The 14041-nt window shown below is 43.5% G+C and overlaps 1 protein-coding gene across 1 annotated transcript; it reads right to left on the bottom strand.

Annotated features, from left to right (window-relative positions):
- Nucleotides 1-12826: 12826 nt before the first annotated feature.
- Nucleotides 12827-13192, bottom strand: LOC115713655 (uncharacterized mitochondrial protein AtMg00820-like). Its single transcript, XM_030642142.1, has one exon. The coding sequence runs from the start codon at nt 13190-13192 to the stop codon at nt 12827-12829; it is 366 nt and encodes a 121-aa protein (XP_030498002.1).
- Between the last annotated feature and the right edge of the window lie 849 nt (nt 13193-14041).

Genomic DNA, 14041 nt, shown 5'->3' with positions numbered 1-14041 from the left:
TCCTTCAGGGATAAATGGGCAAACTCCCTCGCACTCCGCTCCAACCGCTAGCCTGGCAGGCCCTTCCCAGGGCTCGAGGAGTAAGAGATCCTCCAAAGGCAGCACCCGGACGGGGGAGAAGCGCCAGAAAAGGGGGTACACTCCCCAGTACACCCAGTACACGGAGCTGACGGACTCCCAAGAACGTGTGTACTTTGCTACTAGGAAAAATACGCACTACCGGAGACCACATCCTTTGTACAAAGATAGCTCCCGGAGGGATTCGAGCGAAAGATGCGAGTACCACAACGACATTGGTCATAGCACCAATGAATGCAAGAATCTCAAGGACGAGATTGAAAACCTGATCCGATTGGGCCACCTCTATGAGTGGATCAAGAATAGGCTACCTCACCTCAATCCGGGCCAGGCGACAGAGGTTGTGCCCCAGGGAACACCGGGGGGTGCAGCAGGAGCATTGGCTCCAACTGCTCCCACGGGCGATGCCCAGCACATCCCTGGTTTGCCGCCCAGACCCAACGAGAGGGTAGCCATGATCTCCGGAGGTCCCCATATTGGAGGAACTACTCGCAAGGAGCTAAAGCGGTATGCGGGGGCCGTGAAACACAATGAGGTTTGGGAGGTCACTCAACTCCCAGCTCAAAGGCCCCAGCTGATGGATCAACCCATCATATTCACGGAAGAAGACGCAAAGACGGTGCGCTTCCCTCATCATGACCCGGTTGTCATAGAGACCCCCATCACCAATAAAGTGGTGGCCAGAGTCTTGATTGACAACGGAAGTTCCGTGAACCTACTCTTCAAGGAGGCCTTCACTGCAATAGGCCTGACGGACTGAGACCTCTCACCCAGTGGGTCCCAACTCACAGGGTTTAATGGAACGACGCTTATCCCAATGGAAAAAGTAAGACTTCCAGTCACCTTGTGTCCGGACACCCCCCAGAGCACATTCAAGTACTGCACTTTTGTGGTGGTGGACTGCCCGACCGCTTACAACGCGATCCTCAGCCGACCGGCTTTGGTAGATTTCGGCGCGGTCACATCTATCCGGCACCTGTGCTTAAAATTCCCTACCCTGGAAGCTGGGATCGGGACAGTGAGAGGAAACCAGGGGGAAGCAAGGCAATGTTACAATGTTGCAACCCACCTGCCCGTGCTGATGGTCTGGGAAACCATCGAGCCAGAAATGGCTGAAGAAGATGAGTTGGATCCCCGGGTGGGGTCCGAAAAAATTGTGGAACCAATGGAGGACGTCGAGGAAATATCAGTGTGCGACCTCGACTCCACCAAAGTACTCCGGCTGGGAAAGAGCCTAGATCCGGAGGAAAAAGAAAAAATAATAAAAACACTGAAGGGTGCCATCGACATTTTTGCATGGCGCCAAGAGGACATGACTGGCATAAGTCCCCACGTCATCACCCACGTCCTCAACGTCAATCCGGACATGCCACCAGTCCAACAAAAGCGGCGCCCTCTCGACTCGGTGAAAGCCGAGGCTCTAGAGAAAGAGGTGGATAAGCTTCTGACTAACGGCATGATCCGCGACGTATACTATCTGGAATGGCTAGCCAATCTGGTCCTGGTGCCCAAGCCGAATGGAACTTGGCGAGTTTGTATAGATTTCACTGATCTAAACAAAGCTTGTCCGAAGGACTGCTTCCCGCTGCCCAGGATCGACCAGATGGTAGATGCCACTTCTGGATTCAAATTACTATCCTTCATGGATGCCTATGCCGGGTATAATCAAATAAAGATGCATACGGCGGATCAAGAGTGCACTAGCTTCAGGACCAATAAGGGGGTATACTGTTACCTAGTCATTCCCTTCGGACTGAAGAACGCCGGAGCAACCTACCAAAGAATGGTCAACCGGATGTTCAAAGGCCTCTTGGGACGGAACATGGAGGTATATGTAGATGATATGCTCATCAAGTCCAAAGCATGCAATAGCCATGCGGACGACTTAGAGGAGTGTTTTGAGGTAGTCCGGAGATACGACATGAAGCTCAACCCAAAGAAATGCACCTTTGGGGTCAAATCAGGGAAGTTCCCGGGCTTCATCGTCAGCTAGAGGGGAATTGAGGCAAACCCGGAGAAAATCCAAGCACTCCTGAGCATGCCATCCCCCAAAAAGCATAAAGATGTGCAGAGCCTAACTGGAAAGGTCGCTGCCCTGAGCCGTTTCATCTCACGGTCTACAGACAAGTGCATCCCCTTCTTCAACATACTGAAGAAGTGTCAAAAGTTTGAGTGGTCGGACGAATGCGAGGAGGCATTCAAGAAGCTGAAAGAACATATGGCCAAGCCTCATATCCTGTCAAAACCTGTTCTCGGAGAGGACCTATTTCTATATTTGGCTGTCTTCGAGCACGCGGTCAGCGCTGCCATAGTCTGGGAAGAAGAGAAAACTCAGCATCCCGTGTACTATGTTAGCAAGCGCATGATAGGAGCAGAAACGAGGTACCCCATCATCGAAAAGTTGGTCTTTTGCCTCCTGATGGCCTCAAGAAAATTGAGGCCATACTTCCAAGCGCATCCGATCAAGGTACTAACCACCCACCCGCTCCGGCAAGTCCTCCAAAAACTGGAAGAATCCTGAAGGCTCCTCAAGTGGGCAATGGAGTTAAGTCAGTTTGACTTACACTACATTCCCCGAATCTCCATAAAAGGCCAAGCCTTGGCGGACTTCATTACCGAATGCAACGAAGCCGAGGCAACCGCAAATGTGCCAACACCATCGGTCCCCACATGGAGAGTGTTTGTGGACGGAGCCTCCAATGAAAATGGATCCGGAGCAGGAGTGGCAATGATATCCCCGACCGGACTACGACTCCAGGCGGCCCTACGGTTCGATTTCCTAGCTTCGAACAATGAGGCAGAATATGAAGCCTTAATAGCAGGGCTGAAATTAGCGAAAGTCGTAGGGGCCAAAAGAGTGGAAGTCTACAATGATTCTCAGTTGGTCGTAAATCAGATTTGGGGAGAATACCAAACGCGCGGCGAGCGAATGGCCGCATATGTAACAACAGTCCGGGAGCTGCTCCACGAGTTCACGGACTACAAAATAGAAAGAATCCTCCGGGAGAAGAACGCTCATGCAGACTGTCTGGCTAAGTTAGCTTCAGATAGTGAAATCGAAGGGCTGGGGGTAGTACCAGTGGAACGCTTGGCAGAGCCAAGCATCAAAGTAAAAGAAGCCATAATAACGGTTGGGCAAGAACCCAGCTGGATGGTCCCCATCATAGAATACATAACAAAAGGTGAGTTGCCCCAAGAAAGGGCACTGTCTCGAAAGATTCAGTATCAGGCTCATCGTTATGTAATGATGGATCAAATTCTCTACCGAAGAGGACTCAGCATGCCTTATTTAAGGTGTGTATCGGACCCTGAAGCTAGGCAAATTATGCTAGAGGTCCACGAAGGGTTCTGTGGAGATCATACAGGAGGACCCAGTCTCTCAAAGAAAATATTGAGACAGGGATACTTCTGGCCAACAATGAAAAAAGATTGCATAGACTACGTCCAAAAGTGTGATTCGTGCCAAAGGTTCGCGAACATACCGAAAGCTCCTCCCAATGAAATTACCTTGATGACTAGTCCCTGGCCCTTCGCGGTTTGGGGAATAGATCTTATTGGGTCCCTGCCAACAGGAAAAGGAGGAGTAAAGTATGCAACAGTAGCAGTAGACTACTTCACCAAATGGACAGAGGCTGAGCCCATGAAGACTATAACTGCTAAAAAAAGCACTAGACTTTGTTATCAGAAACATAGTGTGTCGATATGGCCTGCCTCATAAAATAGTCTCTGACAATGGAAAGCAATTTGATTGCGAAGAATTTACTGACTTCTGCAACCAACACGGAGTAGTGAAAAGCTTCTCCGCGGTGGCAAGACCGCAAACAAACGGTCAAGCAGAAGCGGTCAATAAAATCCTAAAGGTCACCCTGAAGAAAAAGCTGCTGGCCTGCAAAAACAATTGGCAAGAAGAGTTCCCAAGAGTGTTATGGGCCTACCGGACGACCCCTAGAACCACGGCTGGCCACTCGCCTTTTTCAATGGCGTACGGTTGTGAAGCAATGGTCTCGGTAGAAACGTTATTCCCGTCCCACAGGAGAACGACTTACGATCCAGCCACGAATCAGGCTTTGCTTCAAGAAGCTCTGGATCAAGTTGAAGAACTCCGGAACGAGTCTCAAATACGGATGGCAGCTTATCAAAAGAAGGTGACCAAATATTTTAACTCCAAAGTTAAAAATAGAAAGTTCGCTATTGGGGATATGGTCTTAAGAAGAGTCTTCCCAGCTACCCAAGAACCCGGAGTGGGGGTACTTGGGCCAAATTGGGAAGGACCATATGAAATCGAGGACGAAATCGGTTCGGGCACTTACAAGCTAAAAAAGATGGACGGAACCATTGTGCCAAGAGCCTGAAATGCCGATCACCTCAGAAAATATTACCAATAGCCAAACATGTAACTTAGATTTTGTTTTAAGAGTTTGTACCGTCTAAATGTATACAGCCTCCGCGTGATAAATAAAACTGAGTGCCTTAAAAACAAAGTTTCTATACTACTCAGGGGGGTACTAAGGTATACCACACAGACAGACAAAAAACAAACTAAGTAAAATATCCTGACCCAAAGGGCAGGTCAAAATATCCTGACCCAAAGGGCAGGTCAAAAAAGAGTATGCACAAAAAAGAAAAACGAAAAGCATAAGTATAAACATCCTGACCCAAAGGGCAGGTCCAAAAGAAAGATATGTGCATCGAAAAAGATCATATATAAATATAAAAATCCTAGCCCTAAGGGCAGGTCAAAATATATACAAATGGCCCGGGGACAGGCCTTAAATATTGTCTCCCCTTTAAATAAAAAAGAAACAGCTATGTAAATATTGTCTTACTACAAGAAAATTAGCTGTAAATAAAAAAAAAGAGAAAAAGAGTGAAATACTGGTTGTAATGGGTTGAACTCGAAGCGGCCTAATCAATGCGAGGAGGAAGGCGAGGACCGATGCGCGCCTCCACCATGGCATCAAGCTTTTTCTTCTTCTCCCGGAACTTTGCGATCATCTCCTCGGGTTTGGGGTAGAAGGTAAGCTTGATATTCTGGTCATTTGTAGACCAGGCCATGAAGACGCCATCATCAAAACGCTTGGCGCACCGGCTGTAGGAGACGGGAGAAAGGAGCTCATCTCTTTTTGCCTTCTTTAAGGCTTGGTCTTTGAAGTCTTTGAGCTCCTTCAGCTCCACGGCCAGGTTGGCCCTGGACTCCAAGTTTGCCTGGTGAGTTTCCTCTAAGGACCTCACCTTGGCAGCCATTTCATCCAAGGCTTCCCTGGCCTCCCGAAGCTCTCGCCTGGCCTTAGCAGTGGCTTCGCCCTCCGCCCTCAGCTCCTCTTGGTGCCTGGCCTCCAGCCTATCTCTCCGAAGGGCCTCCTCCCGGATCATTACCTCCACTTGCGCTTCCCTCCGCTTGGCCTCTTCCTCACTGGCCTTAGCAAGGGCCTCCCGACGCTCAGCATCCTCCTGATAAAGCCGCCTTTCAGCAGTCAGGTCCTGAAGGATCTTCTTAACTTCGTCCATGTCCCCAAAATCGGACAGGACGAAGCCATGATTAATTATGTTCTTTGAAAGGCGGCCGGCCTGAGCAGCAAGCTGGGAAAGGATACAAGTATAAGTAAGAATCTCCAAGAAAAAATAATGAGACAAGTAAATTACAAAATACTTACCACAGTGAGGGAGTGGCTGAGATCCTGGACTTGGAAGATGGAGTTCAAGGATGCACAAGCAGCGAACCGCCTGGGTGCACACCGGGTAAGCTGGGACGCAAACTCGCCGGTCATCTCCGCGGCAAAGGGAGCTAGTGTGGGCCCGAGGAAACGACCAAACCAATCCGACAAGGGAACCAAATTTAAATCCCACGGATTCTGGTATTCCGGGTTGTTGAGAGTATTTTGCATCTCAACTCGTAAAATCCTCTTCAGAGCCTCCACTTCAGCATACCGCTGGGAGTATTCATCCATGGCGTAGTTGTGTTTAGCTATCCGGAGCTCCTGTCTCGCCTCATCTCCAGGAACCGGAGTCAGCACAATGTTGGGAGGGGCTGTGTGTTCCTCCATCTCGGGAGAGATCCCACCATCGAGACCATGGGCCGGAGTGTCAGCTCCGTTGCCGTTTGGGCTCCTCCTGGGCAACCATTTTGCCCTTGCGCTTGCGAATCAGGGCAACTTCTTGCTCTTCTTCACTTTCCTCAGGAAGAGCCCATTGCTCTTCTTCACCTTCTTCAACTTCCTCAGAAAAGCCCCATTGCTTTTCTTGACCTTCTCCCGGGAGCACCTCATCATCCACTAAGTCAATAGTGTCTGGAGGGGCACTGGAAGAAGCCTTTAAAGGGGCGGCCATCTGGGAAGAAGTTAAAGGAGGGGGAGCTTCAGGAGTGTGAACCCCGGCAAGTTCGGCCAAAATGGCATCCATGGAAGTACCTGCTACAACAAAAGAAAAAAGGCAAGTGTTAGAACATCCATGGAAAACAACAAACACTCAGATATAGCAATCAAGCTAGTCCTACCCTGACTCTCTAATTCGGCCCTAGCAAAGTTTTAAATCTTAACGCTGGCAGCATCGTCTCCGAGATACCTGTCCGAAGGCCGGAACCAGCTGGATGAAATATAAGCCGAAGGGTCTAAGGGAACGGGCTCCGGAGGACTAGAACCCATCCGGGACCGACCTAAGAAATCTCCTAAGTGGGAAAAATAAAATTCCTTCATGTGGTCTCCCCACCGGGTCGAGGGCATCCTAAACCTATAAAGACGCTCATCGAACCCTACAGGCCTAAGACTGGCATATTCGCCAATAGAAGGGACGTAATGTACTGCTAAAGGAGACTTACCAGAGCCGGAAGTGCTGGCCCCAGGAGCCCCAGTGTTCGGCTCCTGAGCCGAAGGCTTTGGCCTAGGAGTCCTTCTCTCAGCCGAGTCCCCAATACGAAGGGGCTTCCCAGCGATCGCATGGCTTCTCCTCTCGACCGGGCTCCCTAGGCGAAGTGGCCTCCCGGAAGCTGCTTGAGCCTTGGAGTAAGCTTTCTCCTGAGCCTTCCGGTAGAGATATTCCTGGTACTTCTTCTCGGCAGTGGCGATGATCTCGTCCCGGAAGATCTTCTCCGCGGCAGGCGCCCTCACATTGGGACAGATAACCCTGGAGAGGTTAGAGTCCTCCACTGATTGGTGCGGCAGGATGAGCTTGGCCTTCCGGCAATTCTCCGTCGTGACCAGGCCTCCGACGTCAAGTTCCGCCCGGTCATAAGTTGCAAAGACCTAGGCCTTCCAGAGAAAGACCTGAGTAGGCGCGATCCGCTCATAGGGAGGAATCCTTACCCACTCTGTGAGAAGCTCCGGGTGCTCCACTGCACGGAACCTTGAGGAGAAGAAGAAACGGTGACGGTACTCCTTAACGTGAGTTTGCCTATTATAAGGGACCACCCCATCATTGGCAGGGTGGGCCCGGAATCCATAAAAACCATCTTTAAATTTGTCCCCCTTTTTGGGGACAGAAACAAGTTCGTAAAAATACAAAATCTCCGCCGGACTGGGAGAGCCCCATCCCTGGGCGGAGTAAAAAATAAATAAGCCTGAGAGCAGGCGGTATGCTTGAGGAATCAGTTGGTATGGCGCAAGGCCGACAAAAACTAAAAAATTAACAAAGTAATCCTGGAGAGGAAGCATAGCCCTGGACATCAAGTGCTTCTGGCTCCAAGCCCCGAAGCCGCCATAGTTGTGGTTGGGCGTCTCCGCATCTCGAGGTGGCCGGTGGTACGTCCCGGATGTGGAAGGCTTGATTCCAGCCACCTCCACGATGTTCTCCAGCTAATGGGGGCAGGTTAAGGTGGAGTGAAGCTCTGCCGCCTCCCATCCGATGGCCCGGGACTTATACCCCTCCTGGGCAACGGGACCCAGGGAGACTTCTTCGAGGGTAGCTAGACGCTTACCACTCTTCTTGGACGACTTTGAACCAGATGCAGACATATTTTGATTCTGAAAAACAATTAAGATTCCAGCAGTTAGGTCCCATACCAAACCCTAAACCAAGAAAAAGGGAATGGGGGTCCCCTAACCGCTGGAAAGAGGCCCCCTCCGGACATCTGCCAAATAGGAAACCCTAGAAGGATTTCCTGGACAAGAGTCAGGTGCAATAAATTCATAGAAGATGACATTGCGCATTAAAAAAAAAAGAAAGGGCAGAAAATCGAGAAAAAGCAGTCTCCTCTATGCCCTAGACGACCAGTATACGAAGAACGTATGGTCCTTTGCAGAAAAATAGTAACAAATACGTGACAAGAGCAGTCCTAACACCAGAAATGGTGAATCTAGACCTGTTACGTGAAAAATCTAAAATAGTGCATTCCCAGAAACTTCAAATACAAAACCCAGAAGAAACGAACTGATAAGTAAAAGCATGCCATGTACGTTAACAGTAAAGCAAGGGGTGCAAAAAACTTACAGTGAAGTGTTGAGACTGGGGGTTCTGCTGTAGATCAAACAAAGATAAGAAGGATTGACAGTAGTGAACGAAGATGGACTGGGAGATTTGCAAAGCGTTCAACAGTGTTTTCTTGGTCTGAGAATTTCTCTCTCTGGGAAACTTGAGCAAAGTTGGCAAGAAATGGGAAGTAACCGAAATGAAGGAAAGGTGGTGGCTTTTATAGGCAAAAGTGCATGAAGAACAGGCACTATCACCTACCAATCGAACGGTTGGGGAAACGCACGATTCGAATTCCCAAAGATCAACGGATCAGATTGATTTGTAATTAAGGCGGTGGAAACGTTTGAGTGTCCGTCTGACACCATTAATGCGCCGTATCAATCAATGGGCGTGAAACGAATCGACCTCTGCAAAAAGTGAATCGCTGCATTAAAGGCCATCATTAAATGCACCCTCACGCGCTCAAAGCCCGTGCCAGGAAACCGAGGAGTCAACCGGAGGCACTTGAGCAAGCCTTGTTTTATTTTTCAAATAAACAAGGCTTGGGGGGTAAATGTTGCCCCTGATTTTGCCTAATATATGTGGACCAACCAGACAAGGACACGTGGATCAAGCAACTTATCATCCAAACTATTTGCTAAGTCCATATGTAATAAAGCAGCATCCGGGACCATCCTCCCGAAGAAGACATAAGGAGCCCCAAACGCTCCCGGAAGCCCAAGTAATGTTAAGGCATCTCCGCGAGGTGTCAGGCTTCCCCTGAGCGATCAAGTCGCATTTAATGTCGCATGGGAGGAAGCGTGTTGGGACTGCTACACGCAATAAAGTCTGACGGCACAACCTCCAACCAGCAGCTACAAAGTAATGATCATTTAAGTCTATCGACGGCTACACTGTGAAGAGTCACATCAGTCAAAAGACAATAAGGACATTCCACATAAAAGCCCTACAGCACCTAGGGATTTGACCGTGCATTGCCCATGGTATATTCATTGGGAATGCCCAACTTTATGGATACTTTCAGATACACTTGTACAATAGTTCTGGGGATCACCCCACTAAAAACACTATAAATACCCCCTCAAAGCTCATTAAATGGGGACGAGAATCTTGGGTTGCATAAGAGTAAGAAGAGTAAATACTCACCAAGAACATTCTCTATATTTTACCAGGGCGAAACACTCACCAAATACATTATGTATTAAATACATCCATAAGTAAGATAGACTCGTGGACTAAGGCTCATTAACGCCCCAACCACGTAAAAATCATTCTCTAATTTTCTTATAGCTCCATAAACTTATAATATTTTATTGGTTGCCGAAAACCTCGGTCAACATCCTTTATAAAAAAAAATAAATGAACAAAAGAAATACAATTCTTTCTGAAACACAACCTCATCATTATTATTATGATCAAAATTATTATTATTATTTTGAAAAAAAAATGTTATTATTAAAAAATTTGTTGATTAAGTATTAAATTAATAAGGTGAATTTAAAAAAGAAATATTACTAAAAAGAAGAGTTTAATACTATAAACAAAATTTACACTAATCTTTCAAAAAAAAAATTACATTAATCCAAATTCAAATAATAAAAGAATAGTGTAATTATAATGGTTTTACACCTTAATAATAATAATAATAATAATAATAATAATAATAATAATAATTGATGATATTCAAACATGAATCTATTCGATCGATATGAATTTATATATATATGATATTCAAACATGAATCTATTCGATCGATATGAATTTATATATATATATATATATATATATATATGTATTTTCAGCGAATTCCAATTGTCAAAGTCTTATGCAAAAAAAAGTAATATTATATTTATGAAATAATATTAACAATTCTAGAGAAAAATAAAAAGAAAAAAGTTGGGTAATCTGAATTCTAAATTATATATAAATATATGTATATATGGAGACAAAAAAAATTTACTGTATTTTGAAAGCTAATAAAACTTTAATAACCAGCTAAACAATATATATAAATATGTAATCAAGAAAAGATTATTAAAAATGAAAATAGTAGAAAGCTTAATTATATTATATAATTATATATGGTGGAAGAATTTACTGTGTTTTCTTAAAGCAAAACAGAATATTATTCTTCTGAACTAAAGCAAATTAGATTTCATGTTCTAGATATATACTCCAACTTGGATGCTTGGCTGAAATACTTACCTATATATATGTGTATTTTTTTGAAAACTAAATCGATAAAACATTCAAAGAGTCAAAATTTTTATTTATTTCATATTTTCAGTTATTTTTTGAAACTTTTGATGTGTCCTTATTAATTATATTAAATATTCAAGAGAACATAAATACTCTTTAAAAAAAGATATATACTTAATTATCAATTATTATTCATTACATTAAAACTGAAAAGTCATTCTCTCAACCACAAAAAACTGAAAAGCCATTAGATTATTAAGTGAAAAGAATAATTAAAATTAAACAAATGATAAAAATTGAAATAGTAGAGAATAGCTAAACTCGATCTCTTAAAACTCTCCTATATATATTGATTTAATTTAATTTTTTTGTTTCAAAACATTATAATACCACCTATAATTGATGGGATATTTCTATGTACTAAGATTATGAAAGAAGTTCGCCAAATTAAATAAAGTGAGATTAATGTAAAAAGACTTTTAAGCTGAGAGAGTTTTGTAAAAACAACACACTGAATTATCATTAAAATGCTTGATTAATCTAAAATGATCAAGTGCCTTTATTTATAGAATAAGAGCTCGTTTGGAACGTCGTATTATGTCGTATTGTATTGTATTATATTAAATTGGATTATATAGCATATTTTTATGTAATACTATGTTAAACTTTAATTTATACTAAAATATTATATATTTAGGTGCCCATAAAAGTTAATACCACATATAGTTTTACATAAAATACAATTTAATATAATACTATACAATACAATACGGTGTAATACAATGTACCAAACGAACCCTAAAAAATATAAAAGAATTAGTTACAGTCGGTAATCAACAAGAACGTTAATAATCTAACTAATTAAATAGTATAGCCAACTCTAATTGACTTAACTAACGATTTATTAGTTAATATTAGCTAATATTCCCACCTCAAACGAAAGGGAGTAGGATTGACTTTGAGTTTGGATTTAAGGTATTGTAATCAGTCAGTAGAGAGGGCCTTAGAGAGTAAATCAACAACTTGATCAACAGATGGCACATAATGAACATGAAGTTGATTTGCAATGATCTGATCCCTGACACAGTGCATATTAATTTTGATATGCTTACACCGAGCATGAAAAACAAGGTTAGTTACAAGAGCAGCAGCTCCCTGATTATCAACCCATAAGATTGGTGGTCCGTGCAGTTGTACTTGAAGTTCAGAGAGAAGGGAGACAAACCACTTTATTTAGAGGCATCATTCGCTAATTAAGGCTCGAAGTTCACTTTTGGTACTGGGTTGTGCAACAATTGGCTGCTTTTTGGCAGACCAAGATATCAGATTATCTCCAAGGAACATGGCATAACCCCCAGTTAATAATGTATCATCAGGGTAGCTGGCCCAATCAACATCAGAGTAACCATATAGGGAGAGAAAAGGTGTTGGTTTGAGGAGACTGCCTTCAATAATTGTGCCTTTGAAATATCTCATTAACCGCTCAGGTGCCTCCCAATGAGTTGTAGTAGGAGCATGTATGAATTGACTATGTCTGTTGATTGTAAAAGCTACATCTAGCCTGGTGAGAGTGAGGTATTGCAAGGCTCCAATGGTGCTACAAAAGAGATGCATATTAGGAAAATGGTCACCTTATGTGAGAGAGAGTTTGTGAGCTGAGCTTCTTGGACTTGACCTGGGTTTGACACCTTCCAAATGGAGCTTAACCAATAAGTTTGTAATGTATTTTGTTTGAGACAAGTACATACCAATAGAATTTTGAACAATCTCCACACCAAGGAAGTAATGGATAGGGACAAGATCTTTTAGTGAGAAGTGGGCATTGAGATCCTTAATCAGTTGTTGTATGAGAGCTTTATTTGGACTTGTGAGGAGAAAGTCATCAACATACACCAATAACAAGATGAGTGTTGGTCCTGAACTAAAAATAAATAATGAGGTGTCTAATTTGGATTGTGTGAATCCCAATGCAGAAGTATTTGTTTCAACTTGTCATTCCAAGCTCTAGGGATTGCTTAAGCCCATAGAGAGCTTTGTTCAGTTTGCAAACATGGGTAAGCTTAGTTGGATCAACAAATCCAGCTGGTTTTTGCATGTACACAAGTTCATTTAGAGTTCCATGCAGAAAAGTATTGCTCACATCAAGTTAAGTAACTTCCCAATCATAAGAGACGGCAAGAGTGAGCACAGTTCTAACTGTGGCAGGATTGACCACATGGCTAAAGGTGTCCTCAAAATCAATGTCAAGTGTTTGTAGAAAACCTTTTGCAATAAGTTTGGATTTAAATCTATCAGTTGTACCATCTTCTTTCAGTTTGATCTTGTGCATCCTTTTGTTGGTTAGCACCTGCATTCCTGGGGCGTAAGGGACCAATGTCCATGTATTTTGTTTCTTCAAGGAAATATATTCATCATTCATAGAGGCATACCATTTAGGGTCACTAAGGGCTGCCTTTGTGGAAATTAGTTCAGTTGGGAGCAAGGAAGACGATAATTGATATTTGGTGGCCATAAAGACCTTAGGTTTGTGGATGCCCCTTTAAGATCTAGTTGCATGGGATGTGTATGAATTAGAGGCTGAGAAAATGTGTCACAACAAGGGGAATCCTGTTGGGAAGTATCAGTAGTGGCAATAGCCTCAATAACTGTAGTAGTATGGCTGACATGAGACAGGGAGGAGCTAGGAGACTATGGTGATTGTGTTGCATCACCAGACACCTCAAGAACTTTGGTGTTATAAAAGTCAATTTGCTCAGTAGTTTCATGGACAGAAGCACTAGACACAACAAAAGCATCTATGTTAGAATATTGTTGGACAATGTTAGGTGAAAACTAAGCTAAAGGTAAGGAGTTGGAAGGATTGGGAAGTACCTAATCTGTAGCATTTGGTGTAAGAAATGAGAATTGATGCTCGTTAAATACTACATTTCTTGCAATGTATTTTCTGCCAGTAGTGCTTTCACAGACATAGCCTTTGTGGTTTGGTGAGTAACCCAAAAATCTACATGGTTTTGATCTGAAACTGATTTTGTGAGAATAGTATGACCTCATATGAGGGTAGTAGATGCAACCAAAAGGCTTGAGAAATTGATAGTTAGGCATTTGTTAAAGAGGCATTGATAAGGGCTAATGTTTTCAAGGACTCTAGTAGGCATGCTATGTTAGAAATAATAAAGAAATTACAATGGAAGAATAAAATAAGATGAATAAAAGACTAAGACAATTACAACTCTAAACAAAATATTACAAGGACAATATATTAAATAAAGAGTTACAATCCCAAAGCACAAAATACAAATAAAAGAAAAGAGTTACAACTCAAAACTCAAAGATACAAGTAAATGTAAATTATATAAAAGCA

This window comes from Cannabis sativa, chromosome 4 (assembly GCF_029168945.1).
Source record: "Cannabis sativa cultivar Pink pepper isolate KNU-18-1 chromosome 4, ASM2916894v1, whole genome shotgun sequence".
Lineage (NCBI taxonomy): Eukaryota > Viridiplantae > Streptophyta > Magnoliopsida > Rosales > Cannabaceae > Cannabis > Cannabis sativa.
The sequence above is the reverse complement of the archived record's forward strand: the minus strand, read 5'-3'. Positions and strand labels throughout refer to the sequence as shown.

Bases quoted from the DNA above. Each gene is read 5' to 3' on its own strand.
- LOC115713655 (XM_030642142.1), bottom strand. From the start codon at position 13,192: ATGGCCACCAAATATCAATTATCGTCTTCCTTGCTCCCAACTGAACTA.